We start from the raw sequence: 23876 nt of genomic DNA, 5'->3' as shown, positions 1-23876 counted from the left end.
CGCCCGAACAGGGACATCACATGGCGCCCGAACAGGGACATCACATGGCGCATGAACAGGGACATCACATGGCGCCCGAACAGGGACATCACATGGCGCCTAAACAGGAGAATCGCATGGCGCCCGAACAGGGACATCACATGGCGCCCGAACAGGGACATCACATGGCGCCCGAACAGGGACATCACATGGCGCATGAACAGGAGAATCTCATGGTGCCCGAACAGGGACATCACATGGCGCCCGAACAGGGACATCACATGGCGCATGAACAGGAGAATCTCATGGTGCCCGAACAGGGACATCACATGGCGCCCGAACAGGGACATCACATGGCGCCCAAACAGGAGAATCGCATGGCGCCCGAACAGGGACATCACATGGCGCCCGAACAGGGACATCACATGGCGCATGAACAGGAGAATCTCATGGTGCCCGAACAGGGACATCACATGGCGCCCGAACAGGGACATCACATGGCGCCCAAACAGGAGAATCGCATGGCGCCCGAACAGGGACATCACATGGTGCCCGAACAGGGACATCACATGGCGCCCGAACAGGGACATCACATGGCGCCCGAACAGGGAAATCACATGGCGCCCGAACAGGGACAACGCATGGCGCCCAAACAGGAGAATCTCATGGTGCCCGAACAGGGACATCACATGGCGCCCAAACAGGAGAATCTCATGGTGCCCGAACAGGGACATCACATGGCGCATGAACAGGAGAATCTCATGGCGCCCGAACAGGGACATCACATGGCGCCTAAACAGGAGAATCTCATGGCGCCCGAACAGGGACATCACATGGCGCCCAAACAGGAGAATCTCATGGCGCCCGAACAGGGACATCACATGGCGCATGAACAGGAGAATCTCATGGTGCCCGAACAGGGACATCACATGGCGCATGAACAGGAGAATCTCATGGCGCCCGAACAGGGACATCACATGGCGCCCAAACAGGAGAATCTCATGGTGCCCGAAGAGGGACATCACATGGCGCCCGAACAGGGAAATCACATGGCGCCCGAACAGGGACAACGCATGGCGCCCAAACAGGAGAATCTCATGGCGCCCGAACAGGGACATCACATGGCGCCCGAACAGGGACATCACATGGCGCCCGAACAGGGACATCACATGGCGCCCGAACAGGGACATCACATGGCGCATGAACAGGGACATCACATGGCGCCCGAACAGGGACATCACATGGCGCCTAAACAGGAGAATCGCATGGCGCCCGAACAGGGACATCACATGGCGCCCGAACAGGGACATCACATGGCGCCCGAACAGGGACATCACATGGCGCATGAACAGGAGAATCTCATGGTGCCCGAACAGGGACATCACATGGCGCCCGAACAGGGACATCACATGGCGCCCAAACAGGAGAATCGCATGGCGCCCGAACAGGGACATCACATGGCGCCCGAACAGGGACATCACATGGCGCCCAAACAGGAGAATCTCATGGCGCCCGAACAGGGACATCACATGGCGCCTAAACAGGAGAATCGCATGGCGCCCGAACAGGGAAATCTCATGGCGCCCGAACAGGGACATCACATGGCGCCCAAACAGGAGAATCTCATGGTGCCCGAACAGGGACATCACATGGCGCATGAACAGGAGAATCTCATGGTGCCCGAACAGGGACATCACATGGCGCCCAAACAGGAGAATCTCATGGTGCCCGAACAGGGACATCACATGGCGCATGAACAGGAGAATCTCATGGTGCCCGAACAGGGACATCACATGGCGCCCAAACAGGAGAATCTCATGGTGCCCGAACAGGGACATCACATGGCGCCCGAATAGGGTCATCACATGGCGCCCAAACAGGAGAATCTCATGGCGCCCGAACAGGGACATCACATGGCGCCCAAACAGGAGAATCTCATGGCGCCCGAACAGGGACATCACATGGCGCCCAAACAGGAGAATCTCATGGTGCCCGAACAGGGACATCACATGGCGCCCAAACAGGAGAATCTCATGGTGCCCGAACAGGGACATCACATGGCGCCCAAACAGGAGAATCTCATGGCGCCCGAACAGGGACATCACATGGCGCCCAAACAGGAGAATCTCATGGTGCCCGAATAGGGACATCACATGGCGCCCAAACAGGAGAATCTCATGGCGCCCGAACAGGGACATCACATGGCGCCCAAACAGGAGAATTTCATGGTGCCCGAAGAGGGACATCACATGGCGCCCAAACAGGAGAATCTCATGGCGCCCGAACAGGGACATCACATGGCGCCCAAACAGGAGAATCTCATGGTGCCCGAACAGGGACATCACATGGCGCCCAAACAGGAGAATCTCATGGTGCCCGAACAGGGACATCACATGGCGCCCAAACAGGAGAATCTCATGGCGCCCGAACAGGGACATCACATGGCGCCCAAACAGGAGAATCTCATGGTGCCCGAACAGGGACATCACATGGCGCCCAAACAGGAGAATCTCATGGTGCCCGAAGAGGGACATCACATGGCGCCCAAACAGGAGAATCTCATGGCGCCCGAACAGGGACATCACATGGCGCCCAAACAGGAGAATCTCATGGTGCCCGAACAGGGACATCACATGGCGCCCAAACAGGAGAATCTCATGGTGCCCGAACAGGGACATCACATGGCGCCCAAACAGGAGAATCTCATGGTGCCCGAACAGGGACATCACATGGCGCCCAAACAGGAGAATCTCATGGTGCCCGAACAGGGACATCACATGGCGCCCAAACAGGAGAATCTCATGGCGCCCGAACAGGGACATCACATGGCGCCCAAACAGGAGAATCTCATGGCGCCCGAACAGGGACATCACATGGCGCCCAAACAGGAGAATCTCATGGTGCCCGAACAGGGACATCACATGGCGCCCAAACAGGAGAATCTCATGGTGCCCGAACAGGGACATCACATAGCGCCCAAACAGGAGAATCTCATGGCGCCCGAACAGGGACATCACATGGCGCCCAAACAGGAGAATCTTATGGTGCCCGAATAGGGACATCACATGGCGCCCAAACAGGAGAATCTCATGGCGCCCGAACAGGGACATCACATGGCGCCCAAACAGGAGAATCTCATGGTGCCCGAACAGGGACATCACATGGCGCCCAAACAGGAGAATCTCATGGTGCCCGAACAGGGACATCACATGGCGCATGAACAGGAGAATCTCATGGTGCCCGAACAGGGACATCACATGGCGCCCAAACAGGAGAATCTCATGGTGCCCGAACAGGGACATCACATGGCGCCCGAATAGGGTCATCACATGGCGCCCAAACAGGAGAATCTCATGGTGCCCGAACAGGGACATCACATGGCGCCCGAATAGGGTCATCACATGGCGCCCAAACAGGAGAATCTCATGGTGCCCGAACAGGGACATCACATGGCGCCCGAACAGGGACATCACATGGCGCCCAAACAGGAGAATCTCATGGTGCCCGAACAGGGACATCACATGGCGCCCGAATAGGGTCATCACATGGCGCCCAAACAGGAGAATCTCATGGCGCCCGAACAGGGACATCACATGGCGCATGAACAGGAGAATCTCATGGCGCCCGAACAGGGACATCACATGGCGCCTAAACAGGAGAATCGCATGGCGCCCGAACAGGGAAATCACATGGCGCCCGAACAGGGACAACGCATGGCGCATGAACAGGAGAATCTCATGGCGCCTGAATAGGGACATCACATGGCGCCCGAACAGGGACACCGCATGGCACCCAAAATAGGGACATCGCAATACAATGGTAGGGCTGGCAATGGAAAAGGTACCTGTATCCATCAATGAAGCTGGCGTTGATGTAGTCTGAGCCCTCGACGCCCCGGATGGGCTGGAGGCAGACCCGGGTGCTCTCGTAGGGCATGATGTTGACCAGGCGGTTCTTGAACTTGTTGCACGGCAGGTTGGCACTGATGAAGCGGGAGGTGTGGGCCTTGGAGTTGGCCAGTCGCTGTGGGGAGAGAGAGAGAGAAGGAGGCCTTTATCTTTATTTGCATGTATAGGGCGCCAACGTGTACATAAGAATTCCTCGAACCTTTTAAGCTGGGGTCCAGTTCGCAGTCTTTCAAACTCTACAGTTTGAAAGAAAGACAAACACATTCCTATGCACACTGCTCAAGTCTCAGTTGTGGTGCAAAAAAACCACAAAAGAACAATACAATATTTAAACTGATTTTTTTTATCATGTCAGAAGCAACTTGAGAACATACTGCAAGCCGCTTCTGGTGTGAGAGAATTGGCCATCTACATAAATGTTGCCCAGACTGGGTATATATACGTCAAGGGGAGAGTGGGCGGGGCTTCCGCCAGGAGAGCTCTATAACCTGTCAGCATAGGCTGGGGGATACCATATGTATGTATTTCACAGTTGACCACGATGGAGAAACACGGTTACAGGTAAGCAACCTTCTCTTTCTCTCATGTCCCTGCAAGCTAGAGCTAACAGACGAGCTCACCCCATCTTGTAAATGGCGGAAGGGCTTTATCTGCCAGCTAACCCAGCTGCCTATCTATTTCTTGATGTGGACCACAAGCTTGTCCAAAGGAGACATTTTGGGGTCCTCTGGCTCTGTTTTGTGACCACCATGTGCACAATCAAGGCCTCCCTGACAGATGGCCATCCATCCTGTTTAAAAGTCTCCACCAGACTCCGAGGCAGAGAGTTCCACTGTTAAACAGCTCAGGAAGTTCTTCCTCATGTTCAGGTGGGATCTCTTCTCATTTGAACCCTTGAAAGGCCCCTACCTTGAACTCCAGCTCCATGCCAGTGACGTGTTCGCCCGCCTCGATCTGCGCCAACTTCTGGATGTAGGTGTAAAGGTTGCGGGCTGGGACCTCGGTGTTGCCGCAGGCCACGGCCTCCAGCAAGGAGTCGTGGATGAAGCTGTACTGGTCTTCTGTCTGCACCATGTAGTTGCGCTGCGAGCGCATGAGCGTTACGTGGCCGTAGATGTCCACCGTCTTCTCGTGCTTGATCCGCTCCAGCATGGCGTCAATCACGATGAAGCAGCCGGTCCGCCCGACCCCAGCACTGCAACGAGACAAAATGGACCACGGGGTCACACTGTGGTCCCTTCTACAAGCCTCCTATACTAGCTATTTGTGATTACTAGAATTGTAATCGCTTAAGGGAAAATACACACCAATACATACATACAATATATTTGATGTATGTATTGGTGTGTATTTTCCCTTAACTCTATGTTGTTAGCGGTTGTGGGAGGGGCTAAAGACCATGTGACTCTGATCTTAGAATGTTCAGAGTGAGACTCCATTTTAGAATGCGTTTGAAGTCAGTTGGAGTCAGTTAAGGCCTCAACTGACTCAAGTCCAACTGACCCAAGCCTCAACCCAAGTCAGTTGAGGCTCAAGTCAGTTAAGGTCACAACTGACTCAAGTCCAATTGACTCGAGCCTCAACTCAAGTCAGTTGAGGCTCGAGTCAGTTAAGGCCTCAACTGACTCAAGTCCAATTGACTCGAGCCTCAACTCAAGTCAGTTGAGGCTCAAGTCAGTAAAGGCCTCAACTGACTCAAGGCCAATTGACTCGAGCCTCAACTCAAGTCAGTTGAGGCTCGAGTCAGTTAAGGCCTCAACTGACTCAAGTCCAATTGACTCGAGCCTCAACTCAAGTCAGTTGAGGCTCAAGTCAGTAAAGGCCTCAACTGACTCAAGGCCAATTGATTCAAGCCTCAACTCAAGTCAGTTGAGGCTTGAGTCAGTTAAGGCCTTAACTGACTCAAGTCCAATTGACTCGAGTCTCAACCCAAGTCAGTTGAGGCTCGAGTCAGTTAAGGCCTCAACTGACTCAAGTCCAATTGACTCGAGCCTCAACTCAAGTCAGTTGAGGCTCAAGTCAGTAAAGGCCTCAACTGACTCAAGTCCAATTGACTTGAGCCTCAACTCAAGTCAGTTGAGGCTCAAGTCAGTTAAGGCCTTAACTGACTCAAGTCCAACTGACTCAAGCCTCAACTCTACTGTAATCGTTTCCTAAAATGGACTATAATCCCCAACATCCCAAACTAGAAGGACATCTCTATGGTTCTTATGGCTGTGTCAATAACGGTGGCTCTCCCTCCTTGTGACATCCCACCTATTCCCTCATCTCACACCACGTTCTGGTTCCTGGGGTCTCAAACACAGTGCATGAAAGTACCTGCAGTGCACGCCGATGGGCCCTGCATCCGGTGGGTTGCAGGTCTTCACTCTCCTCAGGAAGGCCAGGAACGGGGTCGGGTATTCGGGGACCCCGTGGTCCGGCCACGCCGTGAACTGGAACTGGCGGACTTCGCGTTTCTCGCTGGAGCCGTTCTGCAGGAATAGATGGGGAACACGTAGGATGGAGCCGCGGCCACCAAAGGAATATCAAAAAGCTATAATAAGGGCGTCTCTCTCACCTTATGGAGGGAGAAAGTCCGGACGCAGAATGTCGCCAGCTCTATAGTATCCAGCAGAGTGACCTGGATCATCCCGTACGTCTCGGTGCCCCGGCCCGGCCAGTACTGGTCACACTTGATCTGAAAGGACCAACAAATCATTAACATACGACAATAACAAAGCAGATTAGATTCTGACTGTTTCCCTGTCAAAATCGAAATACGCCGGGCTTCCTTCATTTCCATTAGGAGAGGTGGATAATATCTTGTTGTGTATCAAATAGTAATAATAATAATAATAATTACTATTGGATACACAACAAGATGAGTACACAGTAAACAAGATCACTATGCTCGCTTTTGTATTTGATCACACGTGTCTAGGACTATGTGATGTATCAGCGGATAATGCCTGCAGATCCGCTGTAGAGTGGCCTTTTGCACCTGACAGATGGTAATTTTGCCAACACCAATTCTGTTTAAGTGCAAGCCAAGGTCTTTAGGCACTGCACCCAGTGTGCCGATCACCACTGGGACCACCGTGACTGGCTTGTGAAAGAGTCTTTACATTTCGATCTTAAAATAATAATAATGCTGGATTTCGTATCACAAAATCACAAATTGAACACTTCCCAAGTGTCTAGGAGTGTGTGATGTATTTTCGGATGATGAGTGCAGATCCCAGTAGGGTGGCCTTTTGCAGTTGGCAGATCGTGATTTTGTCAATTTCTATTGTTTCCAAATGCCGGCTGAGATCTTTTGGCACTGCAACCAGTGTGCCCATCACCACCGGGACCACCTGCACTGGTTTCTGCCAGAGTCTTTGAAGTTCAATCTTGAGGTCCTGAGAGCGGCTGAATTTTTCCTGTTGTTTTTCGTCAATGCGACTGTCACCTGGGATGGCGACATCAATGATCCAAACCTTTTTCTTTTCCACAACAGTGATGTCTGGTGTGTTGTGTTCCAGAACTTTGTCAGTCTGGATTCGGAAGTCCCACAGTATCTTTGCGTGCTCCAATACTTTTGCAGGTTTGTGATCCCACCAGTTCTTTGCTGCTGGGAGGTGGGACTTGAGGCATAAGTTCCAATGGATCATTTGGGCCACATAGTTGTGCCTCTGTTTGTAGTCTGTCTGTGCAATTTTCTTACAGCAGCTTAGGATAGAATCAATGGTTTCATCGGTTTCCTTGCACAGTCTGCATTTTAGGTCATCAGCTGATTTTTCGATCATGGCCGTAATTGCCTTTGTTCTGATGTCTTGCTCCTGGGCTGCAAGGATGAGGCCTTCTGTCTCCTTCTTCAGGGTCCTATTCGTGAGCCAGAGCCAGGTCTTCTCCTTATCAGCTTTTCCTTCAATTTTGTCAAGGAACTTTCCATGCAATGTTTTGTTGTGTCAGCTGTCAGCTCTAGTTTGTAGTGCAGTTTTCTTGTACTGGTTTATTATATTATTATTATTATTATTATTATTATTATTATTATTATTATTATTATTAGCCCCGCTTACCCGGGACTTCTCCTCCAGTTTGGTCATCATCACTATGGTGGCCGAGCGCTGCTCCCACACCATGCGCCAGAAGTCCCCAAAGGTCTCCGGCAGGGGCCCCTGGGTGGCGATGTAGGCGTTTTGCTTGCGGTAGCCGTCGATATAGTTGGCGTTGATGTAGTCACTCCCCACGATCCCTGCATCGAAAGAGGAGCAAAGGAGAGTCAGAGGGAATTTCTTGTCTTATTTCCAGAAGAAAAGACACACCAATTCATTCAAAACTCTCTATAACCAGTAGTTTAATTCTGCTCCCCCCATTTTTTTTTTTTTTTTTGCATTTTCAGGCTGGAATAGCCTGAAAATTTTCAATCTGTGGGAGCCTCTGGGAGCTGCAAGGATAAGACATTAGAAGTTTCATTAGAACCAAATAGCCATGAGAAGGTTTAATCTATGTTGACGATCGTGCCATCAGCGCTCAAGCAGGGAGCTTTGAAATTACAATAGAGTCTCACTTATCCAACATAAACGGGCCGGCAGAACGTTGGATAAGCGAATATGTTGAATAATAAGGAGGGATTAAGGAAAAGCCTATTAAACATCAAATTAGGTTATGATTTTACACATTAAGCACCAAAACATCATGTTATACAACACATTTGACAGAAAAAGTAGTTCAATACGCAATAATGCTATTTAGTAATTACTGTATTTACGAATTTAGCACCAAAATATTACAATGTATTGAAAACATTGACTACAAAAATGCGTTGGATAATCCAGAACACTGGATAAGCAAATGTTGGATAAGTGAGACTCTACTGTATTGAACAGAAGCTCTCTGATAAATTTCCAAATCAAGCAAAAGTCTTACTTCAGACAAAGAGACAGCAATAAACCCTAGGAGCAGTTTCCCAGATGCAGACTCGAAGCAGGCACAAGGGGAGCAAAGGCTTAAGCATTAGAGTCAGTTTGTTACCAGTGAAAGCTGACTATACCTGCTTCTGATTTATAGTTTTTCTATACATTATAAAATAATCTTTATTAGTTTTAATAGAATAATAAAAAGCAAAATCCCAAATTGGGCGAAAAAGAAAAGGAGAGAAAAGATTAAGCGGAGAAAGGAAGGAAATGTAAAAGAAAAAAGAAAAACAAGAAAAAAGATTAAAAGAGATTTTAAAAAGTGAATATAAAAATGACTTCTCGGCAGTTTCTTCAAGGTGATTTGCCTTTTCTTTCTTCCTTAATTTCTCCTTAAATTCTAACTCCTTTTCTTCTTATTTCCTTCTTACGATTTTACCATTTATGTGTTTATGTGTTTTAAATGCAATTTTTTATCCTGTATTTTTATTTTAATTGATATATTGTATTACTGTTTTATCTTTTTATAGTGTGATTATGTTGTTTATGTTTCGTTCTATGTTGTTTGGGCCTCTGCCCCATGTAAGCCGTCTCAAGTCCCCATGTGGAGATGGTGGCGGGGTATAAATAAAGTTTTATTATTATTATTATTATTATTATTATTATTATTACTATTATTATTATTCTCCTTTCTGTTGAGGTTATCTTTCTTTCTCTTTATATTTCATCTTTCCTTTTCCTTTTATCATCTATTTTTGCTTCTTTCTATTTTTGCTTTTTCTATACATTATAACTGTATTCTCAATTTGTTTTAATAGATTAATAAAATATATTAAATTGCTCAGCTAATAACGACAAGGCAAGGACTTCCCATTTAGTGGAGATTGAGGCTGATGTAAACATCCAGGAAAGGATACTCCCGGCCGGAAGAGGCAAAACTGGGTTGCATCAGAGGTTTTAGGGAGAGAGTGGTCCTCAATGACGTGTTGTCGAAGGTCTTCATGGCCAGAATCACAGGGTTGTTGTGTGTTTTTCGGGCTGTATGGCCATGTGGGTGAAATGTCAGGAACATGGTCATCGTCGTCCTCGTCTCACTCGTTCAGTCGTTTTCGACTCTTAGTGACTTCATGGACCAGTCCATGCCAGAGCTCCCGGTCGGCTGTCACCGTCCCCATGGTCATACAGCTCGAAAAACACACAACAACCCGGTCCTCTCTATCACCTGCAACCTTAACACTTTCAAGCACACAAATCTCCAGACGCTAAGCATCAAACCTGGGATTCAGTAGAGAGGATTGGCAACAACAATCCCAACCAGGGCTGTAGCCAGAAAAAAATTTCGGGAGGGGTTTTGAAAATTGGGGGGGGGGGTTGAACACCTAGCACACACCTCTCCCCGCTACAAACCTGTCAATATCTGCTTGAAATAGTGCCTGGAGGGACTTAATGTTTTGTGTCTCATAGACTTAGCATGTTAAAATTCATGAGTAAACCAGGTTTTTTTATAACCTGAAAAATTTCGGGGGGGGGGGGGGGTTGAACCCCTAAAACCGCCCCCTCGCTACAGGCCTGATCCCAACAATCCCAGCTTCGTCCTTCGAGCGCTCGATACATGGGGATCTTAACTCCAGTTGGGAACGATGCCGTGCAGCTCATTTCTTTGAACTCTTTTATATCTACATTTGACTCCCCCGCCTTCCCCTTCCAGCGAGGTTTTCTGCCTCCCGAAAATGCGGAGAAACAAACGAACGGAGCGCGACAGGGCTGACCTGACACACTTTTAAATGACAGGAAGGCTTAGAAGTGGCGGCGGAGGGGAGGACGCCGCTTGCAGATATAATTGTTTCGCATAATTAAAGCAAGTCACGGCTGCCAATTTCAAAGCCACTTAATTCCCCCTCCTGTCTTCTCACCTCCGGGGCCCACCTCTTCGCAAGCAAACGTTTTTATGAATGCTCCCATTAGGAAATGCATAAGGATGTGGGTGAACTACAATTCCCAAAAAACCTGGGTCAACTCTCCCAAAACTCTGCCAGTATTCACAGTCGGCCATGTTGGGTCTGTGTGCCAAGTTTGGTCCAGATCCATCACTTGCTGGGTTCAGTGTTCTCTGAATACGGATGAACTATAACTCTTGGATGCCAAGGTCAATCACCCCCAAACTCTGCCAGTATGCACACTTGGCCATGTTGAGTCTGTGTGCCAAGTTTGGTCCAGGTCCATTGTTGGTGGAGTGCTCTTAGATTGCAGGTGAACTATACATCCCATGGTGAATTCTCCCCTAACCCCTTTAGTATGTTCAGTTGCTGATCAGCTCCTCTTTGCTGTGTGCCATAGGAAAGGCTAGGAAAGAGTTAAGGGAGAGGCAGTGGGCGGGGCCATGCAAATGAAGAGAGAAAGGAAGACTGGGATGTGCTCGCTGTAACCTGCAATGTCCTGGAAGGGAGTGACTTGAAGACTTCTCAGCAATGGGAACTACAGCTTGTTTGTAGAGGCCGGAGGCTGTCTGCGTGCCACATACAAACATACACATTTTCACTTTTATTATGTGTATAGATAACTAGTATAGGAGGCTTGTAGAAGGCTATTTCCGACAAAAAGAAGGAAAGGGAAGGAAGGGGCAGTTTCCATACCTTCGATGGGCAGCAGAATGACCCGGGAGTGGTCGTAGGCAATCACGTTGGCGTAGCGGTTCTTTGGCTTGTTGACCTCAAGGTTGGAGTGCTCCCAAGTGAACTGCTGGCCCGGGTCAATGGACTGGAGAGAGAAATAGAGCATCATCATTGCATATGGATGCATGAAGGACCCTAGGTAATTTTCAAGTGTAAGCAAACAGTATTTTGGTCCCCCCCCCCCCAAAACCAATCACTGAAACCTCCTTGGGTGCCCCTAGTGGATTTTGCACCACCCGCAGTTGCGTACCCGGCTTATACAGTAGAGCCCCACTTATCCTAGTTCCGTTTATTCGACAGTCCGTATTATCCAAGGTAAATGTCGTCCCCCCTCGCTCTCTCTCTCACTCACCCCCCCCGGGTCCTGGTGCTGCCAGGTGAGTGAGCGAGGGACAGAGCTTGCTCACTCCTTCAGCAGGCTGGGCCCGGGTGCTGCTGGGCCCCGATGTGGTGAAGGAACTGAGGGACGGAGGCGGTAGAGCGAAGGAGGGTGGCAAAGGCCCTCACTCACTCGCTTGCTCACTCCTTTGCCAGGCCGGGCCCCGGTACTGCTAGGCGCCGGTGTGGCGAAGGAGCTGAGGGACAGAGGCAGGCGAGTGCAGGATGGTGGAAAATGCCCTCGCTCACTCGCTTGCTCACTCCTTCACCAGGCCGGGCCCTGGTGTGGCGAAGGATCTGAGGGACGGAGGCGGGCGAGCGAAGGAGGGTGGCAAAGGCCCTCCCTCACTCTCTCTCTCACTCACTCACCCTCCCTCCCTCACTCACTTACCAGGCCGGATACCAGCAGTCAGGTCCTGGTGCTGCCGTCGCCGCTGCTGGGATCCGGCCTGGTAAGTGAGTGAGTGAGGGAGGTTGGGTGAGCAAGCACCCACCCTGTTATCCATCAATTTTGCCTGCCAGTTTATGACGGATACGCGGGGCTCCCCAGTAGCTTCAGCCGCCCCGGATGCATGTGACTGATGTGAAACGCAACCCCTCTCCCCCGCCTCCTTTCGCGTCTCCGCCAAAGCGGTGCTAATCTCCTGCCTCCCCCCAGAACCGTGGCCTTTGAGAGCAATTAACGGAGGCAACCAATCAACTCAAATTTCGAAAACGCACTGGAGCATGGTTCATCACCCTCATGTCTCCCTCTCGCAACGAACGCTTGCTCCATCATTTGCTCCCATAATGAAGGCGAGAGGTGGAAGAAGCGTACCCTTGGGAACTACCAATAATTTCTTAATGGCCTTGGATGATGATGGGAGGTATGGGGGGTATTTTAGGATGAAGACGATGACGTCATCATTTGAATCAGTGGCACATTGTTACTGCGTCAACCTGCTTTGTGGGTCCACCTTGTTCACGGCATGGAGGACAGTCGTGTCTCAGTGCGAATGGGCTTCTCTCTCAGATCTGCCGCTTAGGAACCCGGCCAAAAAGTACTTTCAGATATTACATTATGCAGATTAACTATGGCAGGGTGCTGGGATGGGAGGGAGAATATGCTAGTATTCAATCGCCTGCCTCTTTCTCTGCCCTTTCCATCCTTTCCTACTTTTCTCCAAGTCCCGACTATCTTTCCTTCAGACATTTCCAATCCAAAGGAGTCCGTTGAATCCTCTTTTTGCCCGGAAAACACGGTTGATTGGTTCATAGGATTCTTTGAAAACCTTGCATCTCATATTCTTTTAAAACCAATAATAATAATAATAATAATAATAATAATAATAATAATAATAATAATATATTTGTAGACCACCCTATCTTCCCGAAGGGACTCAGGGCGGTTTCCAACATGTATGGCAAACGTTCAACGCCAAAAAGGGGAAAACATTCGAAACTGAATTACATATAAAACCAACCTAACTCTAATACTTCATAACCAACAAAATAAGCAAGAACAAAATATCTTAAATAACCTATCCGTTAATATAGATGTAACACTAAATAAAGGCACCTAAGAAAGACAGGTATAACCATTATAAAAAGATGACATGTTATGCAACAACCAGTGGGCTGAAGTCAGTTCCAGTCTTTAGACAAGATTTAACATATCTAGGTGAAAGTATAAGTCAGGCATATTAGTCTTCCTCCTCTCTATATGACAACGTGCATAGGTGGCTTTTCAGTTTTTTAAAAGTGAGGAGAGATGGAGCAGTTTTTAATTCTTTTGGGAGGGAGTTCCAGAGGCTGGGAGAAATCATGGAGAAGGGCCCGTCTCTCGTTCCCACCAACCATTCTTGAGACGGGGGTGGGACTGAGAGCAGGGCCTCCCCTGTGGACTGCAAGGCTCGAGCCAATTTGTATACAGACATGCCTTCCTGCAAATAGTCTGGGCCTGAACCATTTAGGGCTTTATAAGTAACGAGCAACACTTTGTATTTAGCCTGGAATCAGACCAGCAGCCAGTGGAGCTGCTGCAACATGGGAGTCGTCCTCTCACAGTTAACAAGCTGGCTGCCGATCTCTGCACTAATTTTAGCCTCCAAACTATTTTCAAAGGCAGCTCCACGTAGAGAGCGTTGCAGTAGTCCAGGCGGGAAGTAACCAGAGCATGAACTACCATAGCCAGATCTGGCATCTCGAGGTATGAGTGTAGCTGGCACATTAGTTTTAACTGTGTGAAGGTGCTCCTGGCCACCGCCGACACCTGAGGTTACAGGTCAGCGATGAGTCCAGGAGCACCCCCAGATCTGTGGATCTGTGTCTTCAAGGGGAGTGTGACCCCGGGATGTAATCCCACACTTTGGTCTCGTTCCCACCCGCTGTGCTCGAGACAGGGGTGGGATTGAGAGCAGGGCCTCCCCTCCGGATTCCAAGGTTCGGGCGGTTTGTACATGGAAATAATGTTCTGCAAGGGGAGTGTGACCCTGTCCAACACAGGCTGTAATCCCACACTTTGGTCTCGTTCCTACCCGCCGTGCTTGAGACGGGGGTGGGACTGAGAGCAGGGCCTCCCCTCCGGATTCCAAGGTTCGGGCGGTTTTTACATGGAAATAACAACAAAAAGAAAAGAAAAATAAAGTCCTAGCCACAGCAATGCGTGGCCGGGCACAGCTAGTATATATATATATAAAGTTTTTTATTGTTTAAATCCATAGGAAAATCCGTTAGACCTAATATTAAGTACTCCAGTTTTAACATGAATTTTTTTTGTATTATGATCTCCATCTCCTTATGTATTATTCTCCAAAACCCTTTAATCTTCTTGCACCCCCACCACATGCGGAAAAAATCCCCTTTTTCTTTCCTGCATTTCCAGCACTCTTCCCCCTTCTTCCTCTTATTAAATTTTGCCAATTTTGCCAGATTTTATACCAGCTTTCCTTTAGGGCTGTTGAGTATGTAAATTTAACACTTTTTTGCCAGCATCTTTCCCACGACTCCAAATTTATAGTGTGCTCCCTTGCCCATGTGGACATATTATCTTTTATTTATTATTTATTTATTTCCAATATTTCTATCCCGCCCTTCTCACCCGAAGGGACTCATAATCTTTACATAATCTTCTTCCATTTCCCAAGTCAACAACTGTTTGTATAGCACTTGAATTATTTTTGTCTCAAGCTTTAAAACTCATATTTTGAAAAAAATCGTATTCTTTCAAAACCCCGTACCTCGTATTCCTGCGACAGCTTCAGGTTGTCGTTGGCTTTGAGGTGCTCCGTGTGGTCGGCCAGTTCGGAAATGGGGATCGGCGGGTGGTTGAGCATACCTAAAGAGAGGAAGAATGGGGGAAAGGGGGTGCGAGGGGAAGGGACAGCGCGCTTTCAATGAAAACAGCAGTCGGTCAACAAGATCTATTTCAAAACAACAACAACTGCAATGAAAGGAAGGTTAGAAAAGGGTGGGGAAAGAGCGGAAAGAGAAACGGCGGCGAGGGCTCGAAATTGTGTCCTTGGAACTCAAAGGGACGATGGAAGAAAACAGACACTCTCCCCCGTGAATGGCCCCCGTTCTGGACATGGACCCCCAAATGTGTGCTCTGTCCGAAAAGTGGCAGGGAGGCAAAAGGGAGGGAACTCAAAAGACAAACGAAGAAACCAAAAGAGAGGAAGAGGAGATACGGAGACGCTTGGCCAGGCGCGATTCCGAAGAGAGAGAATGATAAGGACGGCATGTGGGGAAGGGGGAAAGCGCCCCACAAAAGGGGAGGGAACGGGAGACACACATGCGGAAGTGGAGAGGGCAGAACCGAGTGGGACGACGGGATGCGGAGGCTGTGAAATGTCGGAGAGTCGTGGAGGCTTTTCAAAAACGTTGCCGCAAAAGAGTCATCGATCGGACACAGAAAAGCCTGGTTCCCTCTCCTTTTCCAAGGGGCTTTCAAAGTTTGTTGGGAAGACTGGAAACAAAGGCAGGTCTAACTCGGGAATCTTTTTTGCGCATTACATCTGGCAGCAGGGTTTTGAAAATGGGGTGCGCATTAGATTCGAGTCAATATGGGGATATACGAGGGCTATCCAGAAAGTAGGTTACATTTTGGATTTTAAAAAGGACAAAGTATAGGAGAAATCATTTACCATATGCAGCTGAAAGACACATCCCAAAACTACAATCTCATGTAATCCCCATTGAAATTTAGCCACGTTTCATATAGATAAATGAGTTTGAAAAGGTCTGCCCCAGTAAATTTGCCGCCTCTCTCCTCCGTTTCCAACAATGGGGGTGTGGCTGGCAGCGCAGTGTTTTGGCTACACTGCAGGAAGGGAGAAGGGGGAAGAGCTGAGGACACAAGTGGGGAATTTACTGGAGCAGTACTTTTCAAACTCATATATCTATATGAAATGTGGCTAAATTTCAATGGGGATTACATGAGATTGTAGTTTTGGGATGTGTCTTTCAGCTGCATATGGTAAATGATTTCTCCTATACTTTGTCCTTTTTAAAATCCAAAACGTAACCTACTTTCTGGATAGCCCTGATATATATACTACTAGCTGTGCCCGCATTGCTGTGGCGTTGTCTGGTGGTGCTGATGAGAACTTGTTGAGGTAGTGGTGGTATTGAATGTCTGTTGTATGGTTGTCTTTATGTTTAGTATGAATTTGGTTGTTTGAGTACTCTGAAAGTGGTGAGGGTAGAGGGGGTCTATGTCCCGGTGTAGTATTTATACGTTGTCCATGTGTTGTGAATGCTTGGATTGTGTCCTGCTGCATAGATTATAAATGGGTAATATAGCTGTGTGGAAGGGCCTGCCATATAATCCAGTTCAAATCAGATAATCTGTATCTTATAGGCAGTGTGGAAGAGGCCTGAGGCCTAACGGTGCCTGTCCCCTGGGCTGAGTTGGTTGCTAGGAGACCAAGTGGGCAGAGTTTAGCCTTGTAACTGGCAGCAATTGGATAAAAACAATTATTCCTCTCCCTCTAATTAGGACTTTATTTTTCTTTTCTTTTTGTTGTATGAACGTAGAGGCATGGATGAGGGGTTGTGCTGCCAAGTTTAGTGTTTCTGGGATGTGTAGTTTTGTCCTAGGCCGAATTTTTTTATCCTTATATTTAGATAGATAGATAGATAGATAGATAGATAGATAGATAAACATATGTTGGTTTGTACTATAAAGAATCCCCTGTGGCTTGAGGGATTGGGACCCAACCTGGCAAATGTATCCTTCATGGTCCAACTTAAAATAATGGAGGGATTTGAATTACAAATTTGGACTCTTTTGGGGGGCAGGGACCCTCAAAGTTAATGAAGGATGGGTGCTGTGCTTAGAAGCAACCACAAAAGGGCCGTATATAGATAGAAAGGCTGTAAGATCGCTCAGGGAGGCCTTCCTCTCAATCCCACCTCTGTCTCCATCATTGGTGGAGTTCAGAGGGCTCTTAGATTGCAGGTGAACTATACATCCCAGTACCTACAACTCCTATAAATCATGGTGAATTCTCCCCAAACCTCTCTAGTATGATCAATTCCTCTTTTTGCTGTGTGCTATAGGAAAAAAAATAAAAGGGTTATGGGAGAGGCAGTAGGCGGGGTCATGCAAATTTCACTCTAATGGAGAGAGTCAGAAATACTGGGATGTCTATGGTGGAGGAAATATCTAGGATGAAATTGTCCCCGTATGAATGGCTTCACTTGGGTGATGGACAGTATGGTGTTTGTGGAGGATATTGGCAGGGCTCTTGGGCATGTTCATTGCACTCGCTATAACCTGCAATGTCAATGGAGGGAAGGCCACTGGTGTCTCCTGAGTGGTGCGAGTTATAGCTATTTGTGATAGTGGGAGATGGTCTGTGGAAGTGGACACCCCAGCCACATGCAAACATATTTTCAATTTTATTATGTGTATAGATAAGACAACAGCTTTGATTCTAAGACAGGAAAGATGATTTAGACCAGTGATTCCCTAAGTGGGCGCTGCTGCCCCCTGGTGGGCGCTGCAGCGATCCAGGGGTGGTGGTGATGGCACCTATTAGAACATGGGGGCGGGGCCAGGGGAGGGGCATGGCTTCTTCCCAAGAGCCGAGACAGGGCTGAGCCTCTATACCTCTCCTGAGGGGCCTTTTAGGACTAAAGGGCGGGGCTAGGGGTGTGGGCGGGGCCTCTTCCCAAGAGCCGAGACAGGGCTGAGCCTCTATCCCTCTCCTGAGAGGCCTTTTAGGACTAAAGGGCGGGGCTGGGGTGGGGGCGGGGCCTCTTCCCAAGAGCGTGAGACAGGGCTGAGCCTCTGTTTACCTCCCCTGAGGCGCTTGTTAGAACACCGGGGCGGGGAAGAGGCCCCGCCCCCGCCGCAGGACAGGGATAGAAGCTCAGCCCTGCCTCAGAGCTCGTAACTCCGTCCAACCCAGTCCTGGCTGCCCATTTGTGGGCCCGCCCACCTCCCACTCCGAACCCTGGAAATAGTTTGGGAACTACTGATTTAGACATTGTTTTGGGGGAAAACGTGTCTCCGAATAGAAGAAATACATTATTAATATTATTATTATTATATGTATTATTATTATGATTATTTGGATAATGTTGATGACGACGACCATTATTATTACCATTCTATGGGATGCCAGTCAAAGTGGAATCATAATGCTACCGTTCGATAGGGAGGATGTGTCCAAAGAAGGGAATTTTGTTTTGCCGACGACGTCTAAGGAACCATTTCTTTTGAGAAGCCCACACTGTGCCTTGTGGTCGGGGAAGGGAAGAGGATAGGAGATGGAGGGGAGCCATGGAGAATTTCGAGCCCTATTTTTTTGGGGGGGGGGAGGGTTGCATGGTTGGAAGCAGCGGCGGCAGCAAGCGGCGACGGCGGCAGCGTTGGATTAAAACGACCCGGAGAGTCCGAACAGAGATGGCAAGATGCGCAATGCTGCAGTTTCACCAGTTTTACAGTGCGCTTTTGCAAAAAAATATTGGGACGTCCCTCGGCCTAGATCTGATATGAGACACCCCAAACCTATAGGCATACCAATAGAAGATGCGCACTTCTTCTATTTCTTTAAAGATGTCTCAACAGTCTTCACCAATCCCCAGAAAGCTCTACGTCATTTCCTCCTTTCGCAATGGATAAAATCTAGTTGGAAACTCCATTCAAATCTGCTCAGAACCAATCGCATACTACAGCCCTCAATCTGCTGCTAGACTATAACTCCCACCTCTCCCTCTGCTGGCTAAAGGTGATGGGAATCAGGACAATAATGATGACAATAATAATAATAATAATGCCTAGAATATCTGCCTAGAAGATCAGGGGGCAGAGGACTCTTACAAGCAAAACAAGCAGTCAAAGAAGAAGAAGATTCCCTGGCAGAAGATGTAAAGAAAAGTGAAGAACCTGCTTTGACTGAAGTCAAAAATCAGAAACTCCTCAAAGCACAGCAAACAAAAAAACAGTACAAGAAAACCGCACTACAAACTAGAGCAGAATCAGTACAAGAAAACCGCACTACAAACTAGAGCTGACATCTGGCACAACAAAACATTGCATGGGAAGTTCCTTGACAAAATTGAAGGAAAAGCTGATAAGGAGAAGACCTGGCTCTGGCTCACGAATGGGACCCTGAAGAAGGAGACAGAAGGCCTGATCCTTGCAGCCCAGGAGCAAGACATCAGGACAAAGGCAATTCAGGCCAAGATCAAAAAATCAGCTGATGACCCAAAATGCAGACTGTACAAGGAAACCGACGAAACCATAGATCATATCCTCAGCTGCTGTAAGAAAATCGCACAGACAGACTACAAACAGAGGCACAACTATGTGGCCCAAATGATTCATTGGAACTTATGCCTCAAGTACCACCTCCCTGCAGCAAAGAACTGGTGGGATCACAAACCTGCAAAAGTATTGGAAAATGAGCACACAAAGATGCTGTGGGACTTCCGGATCCAGACTGACAAAGTTCTGGAACACAACACACCAGACATCACAGTTGTGGAAAAGAAAAAGGTTTGGATCATTGATGTCGCCATCCCAGGTAACAGTCGCATTGACGAAAAACAACAGGAAAAACTCAGCCGCTATCAGGACCTCAAGATTGAACTTCAAAGACTCTGGCAGAAACCAGTGCAGGTGGTCCCGGTGGTGATGGGCACACTGGGTGCCGTGCCAAAAGATCTCAGCCGGCATTTGGAAACAACAGACGTTGACAAAATTACGATCTGCCAACTGCAAAAGGCCACCCGACTGGGATCTGCGCACATCATCCGAAAATACATCACACAGTCCTAGACACTTGGGAAGTGTTCGACTTGTGGTTTTGCGAAACGAAATCCAGCATATCTATCTTGTTTGCTGTGTCATAATAATAATAAATAATAATAATAATAATAATAATAATAATAATAATAATAATAATAATAATAATAATAATAGGCGAACTGCTGAATGGTAAAGAAGTTCTTCATTTAAGGGGAATCTTTTGCTTATTTCAACCAAAATCTTGCAATTTGATGATCGATTGCTACACAACTTTAGGATTCTATGAGGAAAACTACCAAAATATGCAAAAACAGGATACTTATAGTTGAGCATTCAGCTCACAGCAAGCAGAGTGTGGCATGTGGTTCACCACGTACAAGGAAACAGCAAAGGGCTTACAAAATTTGGAAACATGTCCATCTGCCTTTGGTGAGTTTCAAGGAGAGAACACACGACCCAAGTCAAAGCCGCTTTCCGGGAAACGCGAGGGACCGGCCCCTTGAAAGCGAGAGATCTTACGGGAGAGAGTTCTCATCTAGCATTTCAAATCCCTCAAAATCTCCCTAATCCTGTTAACAACGGCAAAGAACTCACTCGGAGCGCTTTCTCCCGAACCTCGCCCTCCCCTGACCACTCCGTGGCGGATCGTTCCAGAGAAAATCGCCCCCGACATCTGTTCAGAGGCCTCGCTCGCCAATGAAAGGATCGGGCCGAGGGACACGGGGAGCATATGGTCTTACGGGAGTTACTATATTCTCGAGTCCCTATATTGGGAGAGACAGGATTAAATAATTCCAATATTGAGAGCCGTCCTGAATGCCTGGATTAGCTTTCCTCTCTCTCCCTTGAACTTGTTCTGGAGTCCTCCCTCTCCATCACTGTGATACTGTCGCTTGCCGTACCTATCGCAGCACTGATCCTATTTAAACCTTTTGGGTTTACCCTCCCACGTAATCCTCTTTTCTCCCCATCCGCCCGATCTCCGTCTCTCCACAGACTTCTCAGCTCCTCTAAGAGCCTCAATCCCCCTTCTTCTTTTACGTGGATACTGACCTACAACTATGTTGCGTCCAGCACTCACCGGTGAGCTCGCATATAGGGAGGCAGGACTGAGCACCTGAGGCGCCTGTTAGGTCACAGGGGGAGGAGCTAGGGAAGGGGGCGGGGCCTCCTTCCAAGAGCCTGAGATAGGACTGAGCCTCTGTACCTCTCCTGAGGCGTTTGTTCGGACATAGAGGGCGGAGCTAAGAAAGGGGGCGGGGCCTCCTTCCAAGAGCCTGAGATAGGACTGAGCCTCTATACCTCTCCTGAGGCGCTTGTCGGGACTCAGAGGGCGGAGCTAGGAAAGGGGGCAGAGCCTGCTTCCAAGAGCCTGAGATAGGACTGAGCCTCTATACCTCTCCTGAGGCGCTTGTCGGGACTCAGAGGGCGGAGCTAGGAAAGGGGGCAGAGCCTGCTTCCAAGAGCCTGAGATAGGACTGAGCCTCTATACCTCTCCTGAGGCGCTTGTCGGGACTCAGAGGGCGGAGCTAGGAAAGGGGGCAGAGCCTGCTTCCAAGAGCCTGAGATAGGACTGAGCCTATCCTCTCCTGAGGCGCTTGTCGGGACTCAGAGGGCGGAGCTAGGAAAGGGGGCAGAGCCTGCTTCCAAGAGCCTGAGATAGGACTGAGCCTCTATACCTCTCCTGAGGCGTTTGTTGGGACTCAGAGGGCGGAGCTAGGAAAGGGGGCGGGGCCTCCTTCCAAGAGCCTGAGATAGGACTGAGCCTCTATACCTCTCCTGAGGCGTTTGTTGGGACTCAGAGGGCGGAGCTAGGAAAGGGGGCGGGGCCTCCTTCCAAGAGCCTGAGATAGGACTGAGCCTCTATACCTCTCCTGAGGCGCTTGTTGGGACACAGAGGGCGGAGCTAGGAAAGGGGGCGGGGCCTCCTTCCAAGAGGCCAAGACAGGGCTGAGCCTCTATACCTCTCCTGAGGCACTTGTTGGGACACAGAGGGCGGAGCTAGAGGAGTGGGCGTGGCTTCTTCCCAAGAGCCCGAGACAGGGCTGAGCCTCTATACCTCTCCTGAGGCGCTTGTTGGGACACAGAGGGCGGAGCTAGGAAAGGGGGCGGGGCCTCCTTCCAAGAGGCCAAGACAGGGCTGAGCCTCTATACCTCTCCTGAGGCACTTGTTGGGACACAGAGGGCGGAGCTAGAGGAGTGGGCGTGGCTTCTTCCCAAGAGCCCGAGACAGGGCTGAGCCTCTATACCTCTCCTGAGGCACTTGTTGGGACACAGAGGGTGGAGCTAGGTAAAGGGGTGGGGCCCCAGTCCAAGAGCCTGAGACAGGGCTGAGCTTCTATACCTCTCCTGAGAGGCCTTTTAGGACTAAGCGGTGGGGCTAGGGAAGGGGGCTCTTCCTAAGAGTCTCTGTATACCTCCCCTGAGACACTTGTTAGAACACGATGCCCCATCAGGCACTTGGAAAGAGGCCACGCCCCCTCCTCTAGCCCGTGTCCAGGACAGGGATAGAAGCTCAGCCCTGCCTCAGAGCTCGTAACTCCGCCCATTCCAGTCCTGGCCACCCATTTGTGGTCCCGCCCACCTCCCCCTCCCAGCCCTGCATCTTGGACTAGGGGGAGGCTCAGTCCCACCCTCTTAAGCAAAAACCACGCCCACCCCTCTTAAGCCACGCCCCCCTTTCCAGGGGGTGCTGAGTAATATTTTTTCTGGAAAGGGGGCGGAAGGCCAAATAAGTTTGGGAACCACTGATTTAGACTTAAGTTGAAGCTATTTCATTATTAGAAGGTTAATTAGAACCGAATATCCATTAGACGTTTTCATCTATGCTGACGATTGTGCCATCACCGCCCAAGCAGGGAGCTTTGAAATGGTTGAGCTCTCTGAAGCTTTAGGTGCTCTTGCTGCCAGATGATTCTTAATCCATCTAAAATGCAGACATGTGCAGACATCTTAAGAACAGACAAGTATCTCAAGCTCTGAGGATGACCTGGGAAGGAATCCCATTGGCGCATTGTAGCACATTCAGATACATGGCAGTCACTCTGGACCGTGCTCTGACTTATAAGAAGACATAAGAAATGGGGCCGCAAAGTGGAGTCCACAACGTGCGAGAAGAACAAACCACAGTCCACTTCCTACAAATACTTTTCTGTCTGTGTTGTCAAAGGCTTTCATGGCCATCTTTCAACCCAGAATCGCTATGGAATCAGGACAGTAAATAAAGAACAACACTCAGAAAACAGGGGAAATCCAGACAGGAAACACTCAGGGTCAGCTAACACCTCCCAACAAAGGATTCCCCCAGGCAGGAAGCAGCCATGCTTTGAATCTGCAAGGCTATTCAATGCTAATCAATGTGGCCAATGGCGACATTCACACCCTGGACATTATTCCACACACACCTATATATAAAAACGTAGTTCCACTTGTAGGACTGAGTTAACAACAAAACCACTGGACCAAATCAAACCAAATTTGGAAACAATTTACCAATACATGTCCTTCACTCAACTCCCCCCCAAAATCGAATCGGCCTATATCTATTTTTCACTCCCCCCCTTCCATCCTCCGTTGTCCAACTTGAATAGCACTGAACAGCCTTGCAGCTCCAAAGCCAGGCTGCTTCCTAACGCCACAGCAACGCATGGCCGGGCACAGCTAGTGTGTGTGTGTGTGTGTGTGTGTGTGTGTATATATATATATATATATATATATATATATATATATATATATGAGTGATGGCATCACGGCGACTTACAAAACAACAAAACTACAGGCCCCGCAACCTCGAAATTTGACAGCACAACCCATCATCCAC

General features: G+C 48.9%; 1 protein-coding gene across 2 annotated transcripts in view; it reads right to left on the bottom strand.

Moving 5' to 3' along the window:
- Positions 1-23876, bottom strand: part of ptprs (protein tyrosine phosphatase receptor type S) — a 240208-nt gene that overhangs the window by 14677 nt on the left and 201655 nt on the right. For both annotated transcript variants that reach the window (XM_062960704.1, XM_062960703.1), the window contains 7 exons: positions 15036-15133; positions 11401-11524; positions 7931-8106; positions 6448-6567; positions 6207-6361; positions 4797-5082; positions 3824-4002 (listed from right to left, as the gene is read on the bottom strand). In XM_062960704.1, coding sequence (XP_062816774.1) covers positions 3824-4002; positions 4797-5082; positions 6207-6361; positions 6448-6567; positions 7931-8106; positions 11401-11524; positions 15036-15133 — 1138 coding nt within the window. The remainder of the gene's footprint in view (positions 1-3823; positions 4003-4796; positions 5083-6206; positions 6362-6447; positions 6568-7930; positions 8107-11400; positions 11525-15035; positions 15134-23876) is intronic.

The sequence above is a fragment of the Anolis carolinensis genome, unplaced genomic scaffold (genome assembly GCF_035594765.1).
Source record: "Anolis carolinensis isolate JA03-04 unplaced genomic scaffold, rAnoCar3.1.pri scaffold_7, whole genome shotgun sequence".
In the NCBI taxonomy this organism is placed as follows: Eukaryota; Metazoa; Chordata; class Lepidosauria; order Squamata; family Dactyloidae; genus Anolis; species Anolis carolinensis.
This window is presented reverse-complemented; position numbering and strand designations above follow the sequence as displayed.